Genomic DNA, 6,699 nt, shown 5'->3' with positions numbered 1-6,699 from the left:
AAATCGTTGGTCTAACTTAATATAATTATGACACCTATTTCCACATATTTGAATGGTGTTGTCTCAATTTAATTTAGGCAAATGGAACCCAAGAGCAAAATTCATTTTGAACCAACAAGATCAAATCATTTTCATTTGAATCATATTTCGGAATTTATCTGTAAACTATTTAATCTTGTTGAGCCAATTAATCTTAATCACTTAATTTAGAAAACCAGAAATATTTTGTCAACTACTACCGTTAAGTTAATTGTACACTTATTGACATGTCTATCAAAATGTAATTTAATGCACAAATAAAATGTTCTCAAAGTGAATGTCACAAGTTTCTCTTTATTCTTATTTCAAGGCAAATTTTCAGGTGAAAAAATACAAAAAAATATAATCCAAGATGAACAATACTGATATTTCAATGAATATGCACAGCTAATACCTTCTTGAGTCAAGATTTAGTCTTTTGAGAATACACACATAAGGTAACTTACTCCAGTATCTTGTTCTTGGGGGCTTGTACCTTTGGTGAAAGTTTTTGTCCATCCAAGATAAAGAACACTTTCTGGAAGACCTCAAATATTGCCTTGAGTTCTTGTGGGTAGCTGTGGTTCAAGGCGTAAGTAAGTCCAAACAGCATGGTCACTGCTACAGCTACGTTCTTCAAAGAACAGAGAACCTCTGTCCCTTCAATCAGGATACCAACGTCCACAGGTTTATCTCCTGGTTGGTGTCCTGTGGATTGGACGATGTAGATCCCCATTACCATCTGCTCTATGGCTTCTTTAGCATTCATCCAGTCGCAATCCTGGGCAAGACAAATAAAATGTGTTTCGTGTGTAAAACAACAATATTTATTAATGACAGTAAACATTAGGGGTGCAACAGTTCAAAATGCTCATGGTTTGGTTCGTATCACAGTACGGTTCAGTATGTGCTATGTTCAGGGAAAATAGGACTACTGTAAAATAAAAATTAAGAAAAGAACAAATAATCAAACTACAAGCAACATTACAAATTATATAATAAAATAAACAGTGGTTTTCAGTTTTTTCAGATATCTAACAGTAGTTTTTTTTTTAGGTACAGAAAATAAAATATAAAATAACACTGCATATTATCTTTATTGAATTAATGAAAGATTAATCATTATTGAAGTAACATAAGCTATTCAGTCAAGAGCAGTTAGTAATTTCTTTGTCATTTCTTGTGTGATTTAACATTAAAAACACAGGCAGCGAGAATAGTTTTTTTCACGATCCAGTACATACTGTTACACATACAATGTCTTTCTCTTTTAATAAAACTTCACTTAAGACATAACAGACCTTGTTTGCTCACCAAGATGGGCATATTGATATAATTTTTGTATGAATTTGGCCTCTGAAGCACAAGACTTGAAAGAGAACTCAGTTTTTGCACGTTTTCTGAAAAAAGCATGTGCGTGCTTTGGATGAGCGCACTCACAAACCATCTCACGGTTCTCTTTTGCGTCTTGCTCTTGAATGTTTAAGTTAGCAAGGCTTAAATAAGTTTAGTTTAAACAAAGATAGCAACAGCGTTCATGTCTGGACGTTAGAGCAGCATACGGCACTCGCATTGAACAAAGTTTACAAAGAGTAACTGTTTTGTCCACGCTTTTTGATTATCGTTGTTATAACGTTTTGGAAAGCCAGAATGCACAGCCATCGACTGAAACATACATTTATATGAGCTCTGTCTGTTTTCCCACGTTGTTATTTTAAACAAACCATATTAGCCTACAGATGCATCGTCATTCGAGGTGGACCACGGTGCAAGTGCGTGCCGAACCGTAAGAAGAGAACGGTACGGTTCGATTTTTTAAAGAGAACCGTTGCACCCCATAGTAAACATATGAAACCTGTAACAAGCGTACAAAACATAACGTAAACATGAAAGTGAAGAAGAGAAAAGCAGTTGCTTACATTGTACTCCTTGAACAGCTGTAGATGGTCCTTCTTTAAGTATACACACAGTGCTTTGAGGATGCATTCTCTTTCCATGTCTATGCTGTTATTCTGTAAAAAAAAGGCACAAAAACATTGATTATTTGACCATAGCATATCAATAACCAAGTATAACAGGACATACAATCTGTATGAAAGTTCAACCAAAAATTCTATCATTAATTACTCACCCTCGTGTCATGCTCGAAGACATTCGTTCATCTTTGGATCACAAATGAAGATTTTTTTTTGATGAATTCTGAAAGTTTTCTGTCCCTCCATAAACAGCTATGCAACTGAGACTTTGATACTTCAAGAAGTATATAAAGAGATCATAAAACGAATCCATATAAATTGAGTGGTTTAGTCACATTTTTCTGAAGACTCGCTTTATATTATGAACCAATTTAATTTGGGATTTATTCACATATAAACATCCATCAACTCGCACATCAGTTGTGGTGAATGGAAGCTCAAGCATGTTTGTTTGACATGCGAGAACCAATGAGGTTCATTCTCGTTAAGCAGCACGTTTGAGCTTCTGTTTTTGGGCATCAAGCAGGTTCAGTTGACCTTCTGTTTATGTTTGCTGATCAATGTTTATATGCAAGTAAAAGCCTAAATTAAATCTGTTCATCATACTTTCCAACATCCAACTTGTTAAAGCATCAAAGTCTCAGTTGTGTCGCTGTTCATGAAAGGACAGAAATCTTTCAGAATTCATCAAAAAGATCTTAATTTGTGTTCCAAAAATGACCGAAAGTCTTACGGATTGGGGACGACATGAGGGTAAGTAATTAATGACATAATTTTCATTTTTGGCTGAACTAACCCTTTAAGAACATCACTAATACAACTTACCACATGAAAAAGTTTACTAAAGCCCAAACATGGGATGCTGTTTATTGCTCTTGTAAAACCTGTAAAATAAATATATATAAAAATCATTTTTACATACATTTGTAGTGTTCTCCTCTTTACCTGAACAGAGAAATCTCCTACAGATTGCTCAGCAGCAGTTGCCTGAATGAAATGGCTAATTTTATAACTGAAACGATCTAGTAAAATAACTATCAAATTTTATGAAATCAGAAAATTACATTATCCATTTCTATGTTGGTTATCGAAACATTAGGTATTTCCAAGCACACACTAATAAAACACTTTAAATTTTCCTTTATTTTATTACAGTAATAATGAGCCATTTTTCTTAACCCATTTAAGAACATTACTTAATACAACTTACCATGTGAAAAAGTAGACTATAACCCAAGCATATGATGCCATTTAATGAGCTCTTGTAAAAACCTGTAAAATAAAACAATGTTTACATAAATTTGCAGTGTACTTGTACAGATGTTTCACCTATTACATGCTCAGCAACAGTAAAACTATATATACGTACAAACACAAAACAATTCTGAAGAAAACGGGCGATCCTGCTCTACCGACGAAACCGAAGCTGATTAATGTCGCATTTTCCTGTGCAATATGCATTATAACTGAAATCAATATAAAATTTAAATGCTGCCCAGAAGAGAAGTTTCGATCATTATATTTCATACAAACAAATATCAAATTGTCTTTAAATCTTGCTCATTTAATTACAGCAACTGTAACAATACAACGTACAATAATGTGCAGTAGCAATTACAACACACAGTGATAAGTTTAAAGTATAAATATCACGTTTAAGATCATAACTATAAAACATAACGAATTTGAACATGTAACAGGAGTGAGGGAATCACTTACGGTCACAGTATTCATCTGTGCAAAATTACAACGCGTGCACCCAAACCTGTGTAGTGATGGGATTTATGGCTCTTTGAGGGGATCCGGATCTTCGCGATCCGTTCCTTTCAAAGAGCCGTTCAAAAGAACGCTGTTGCTTTTAAGAAGCCAGCTTGGGGGCATCTCAGTTTATCCTGGAAATAATCACTGGGAGGAATGATGAGGTGAGATTTTTAGTCAAATAATTAAAACTCAGATATCACACACCAATATCTGAGTTTGAATTATTCTGAAATATTGATTATTACCTCATTTGTCATGTGTGGACTATATTCCATAGGGTTGCACCAATCCCTCTGCTTAGACAGTGACATCACTATTTTGGATTTACCTTTAGTACAAAGTGTGTGTGTGTGTGTGTGTAAAGCTACGTTGACTTATGTTATTCATACAATACCTAACGTTACTCAAATAAACATCAAAAACAAAGCCGGCTGCAATGAATTTCTGTGCAAAACAGCTTTAACTACAAACACTTCCACACAAGAACATTGTTATCACACAAGAACATTTTGATAGAAAACAAAAATATTTAAAGTAGATAAAATTAGAATAAATAAAATGGAAATGTCTACATACTACATACTATTACTACTGTAAACTTTGCAAATAGGACAACAGCCCCTTCAAGTCAATGAACAATAACAAAGTGGGCTGCAATGAACATGCACAACTAATAACTAATATCATCACGCTATAAAGGGTTGGTCTGCGCTGGGTGCGCCCCTCCCACTATAACTGTTCTGTCTCGCGGAGGAGCTCATTTGTGTGCATCTGTGTGAAACACGCATAGAAAAAAAGAACGTCGGAAAGAACAGCTCCCCTCCAGCCGCGACTCGGCTCCCATCGTTCATGTTTATGAGCCGTTCAAAAGAATCGGTTCGTTCACGAACGTCACAACTCTAATCCTGTGCGATCATAGTCAAATGACACAGACCTAAAGCGCACGTGCTCTATACTGTATTCCACGCCGCCTGGCTGCTTGTTGATTTACATCAAGCATATAATTGTATTTACGTTGACATCATTGTTTGTTAATTCGTTTTTACATTAATTCGCAGTGTTCTCGTCTTTACTTGTACAGAAGCAACACATACAGTACGTTAACTCAAACAATCTAGTAAAATAACGCTTGCAACAGGAATTAGAACTAAGCAGCTACCGGATTAATGTTAAATTATGTACATACATGCAGGCGTTTATATCGATTTACTATGTTTTTATCGAGTATGAACATGTGACTAATATAGTGGTTCAAATATTCCAATAAGTGGTCAAATATCCGCTTAATGTTGAATTCTGACTGATTTAAATAGTTTTACTCTCTATCATCACAATGCAGACAAAGATTATAAATGATTTTTAAACTTACCAATTCTACAGCATTCCACCATGGACTGGACTCCACCACATTAATGGCGCCCGCGGCAACTGACGAGGTCACGTGGATTTCCTGTCATCAGCGCATGCGCAAAAGTAGTAGTTTGACTCAAATCATTATTTTTCGTTGTTTCGACACAAATGAATTGAGCTATTTTAAGGTTGTATGGATTTAGTTCAGACTGATTTAAAATAATTGTGTACATCCCTTAAACTTATTAATTTTATTTGTTTCAAAATGCTCTATTTTTTTATCGAACAACGCCCAGATTTCATTTTTTTTGAGTGTATATATATATATTTATAATCCCATCAGATTGAAATTATTTACTATTTATTTTACCATAATACACTTAAAATAAACATGGAAAGTAACAGATAAAATTAAACATGAAATTTTGAACAAAGACTGAAGTAGTATTTTCTTAGCATACTCCAATGATCTTATTTGTTTTATTATTTTTTATGATTAAGATAAATTGTAAAAAGTCAATGTAATGCTTTTAAAGATCCAAATAATTTGTTATTATTAAAACATATAAACAAATATTTCTTTTTAAATGACCCTCAATGGAGATAGATGCCTGTTGCCCTCATAATGGTGCAATATCCACATATGAGCTGACTGGATCATGCTAACCTGTTAAACTTTGACCTTTTGAACTGTAACTGTGGAAACAAGTCAAAGAGCAAGACACTGTGGCATGGAAACAGTTCATAGGTGCTTTGGTCTGACATCTGTATAGAGAGTGATGGCCAGAGGCGTATTTGATCACAGAATGTCATTATTTTGAATGAGACACAAATGTGCTGCTCTTTTCTCAAAGGCTATTTGGTTTAATTGTGTTTACTCTTGGTATTGGTCATACAGTAGGTCAGAGTATTGTTCACTCATAATTCACAGCCCACTTTACCAACTGGGAAATGTTATAATGTAATATGTATTGTGGCAAATAAGGGATATTGTGTGGGAAAAGCCCTATATAGACTATTATATGGTATACAGATGCCATACTTCAAAGGAATTTTGCAGAATGTCAACCGCAGCGTAAAATATCATCTGCTACTTTCTGTGACTGATTATGATCTTCAGTTTGACCCGTCTAATTTCACAGAAAAGCAATATCACATGTAATTTCATCTCTTTCTATATGGGTGGACTTCATGTCCCTTAAAGTCACACCCTAAACTGTTCATTGGTGTTCTATGTCTTGGAATTGAGCTATCATTGCCATCTTGATATCAGAGCGATGGGGAAACGTACTGTATAGCCCTACAGAAATAGAATGAAACCACATTTCACACTTATATGGGAATGATATGATGCCCATGGTGAAAGACAAATTTGAGAATTTGCAGATGGATAGTTGACACTGTATGCCATCTAAAATTATTTAAAGGGACAGTCCACCCAAAAATAAACATTGTCATCATTTACTCATACTCAAGTTGTTCCAAACATGTACGACCTTCTTTCTTTTGTGGAACAAAAAGGAAGGTATTTTGAAAAGTATTTTTGGCAACCATTATTAACAACTTAAAGTCCCACTGACTTCTATAGTATCTT

The 6,699-nt window shown here is 34.6% G+C and overlaps 1 protein-coding gene across 7 annotated transcripts; it reads right to left on the bottom strand.

The window, feature by feature from the left end:
* Positions 1–337: 337 nt before the first annotated feature.
* LOC132101859 (uncharacterized) lies at positions 338–5,341 on the bottom strand. Of its 7 annotated transcripts, XR_009423220.1 has the most exons (6): positions 5,125–5,341; positions 3,205–3,266; positions 2,940–3,006; positions 1,938–2,030; positions 1,333–1,418; positions 338–799 (listed from the first exon to the last, which is right to left on the bottom strand). XR_009423220.1 is itself a non-coding variant. In XM_059507077.1 (5 exons), exons 2-5 carry the CDS (start codon positions 3,243–3,245, stop codon positions 482–484), a joined length of 519 nt encoding a protein of 172 aa, XP_059363060.1. In that variant the 5' UTR covers positions 3,246–3,266; positions 5,125–5,341; the 3' UTR covers positions 338–481. The 7 variants fall into 7 exon arrangements, 4 of the variants coding, with proteins under 4 accessions (XP_059363060.1, XP_059363061.1, XP_059363064.1 ...); XR_009423221.1 differs by lacking the exon at positions 2,940–3,006; XM_059507077.1 differs by lacking the exon at positions 1,333–1,418.
* Positions 5,342–6,699: the final 1,358 nt, after the last annotated feature.

The sequence above is a fragment of the Carassius carassius genome, chromosome 23 (assembly GCF_963082965.1).
Source record: "Carassius carassius chromosome 23, fCarCar2.1, whole genome shotgun sequence".
Classification (NCBI taxonomy): Eukaryota; Metazoa; Chordata; class Actinopteri; order Cypriniformes; family Cyprinidae; genus Carassius; species Carassius carassius.
The sequence above is the reverse complement of the archived record's forward strand: the minus strand, read 5'-3'. Positions and strand labels throughout refer to the sequence as shown.

Coding starts and splice junctions, on each gene's coding strand:
- LOC132101859 (XM_059507077.1), bottom strand. CDS start 3,245: ATGGCATCATATGCTTGGGTTATAGTCTACTTTTTCACATG. Junction 2,031..2,939: donor TAGGAGATTTCTCTGTTCAG/GTAAAGAGGAGA, acceptor TTTTTTTTACAG/AATAACAGCATAGACATGGA. Junction 800..1,937: donor AGCTGTTCAAGGAGTACAAT/GTAAGCAACTGC, acceptor TGTCTTGCCCAG/GATTGCGACTGGATGAATGC.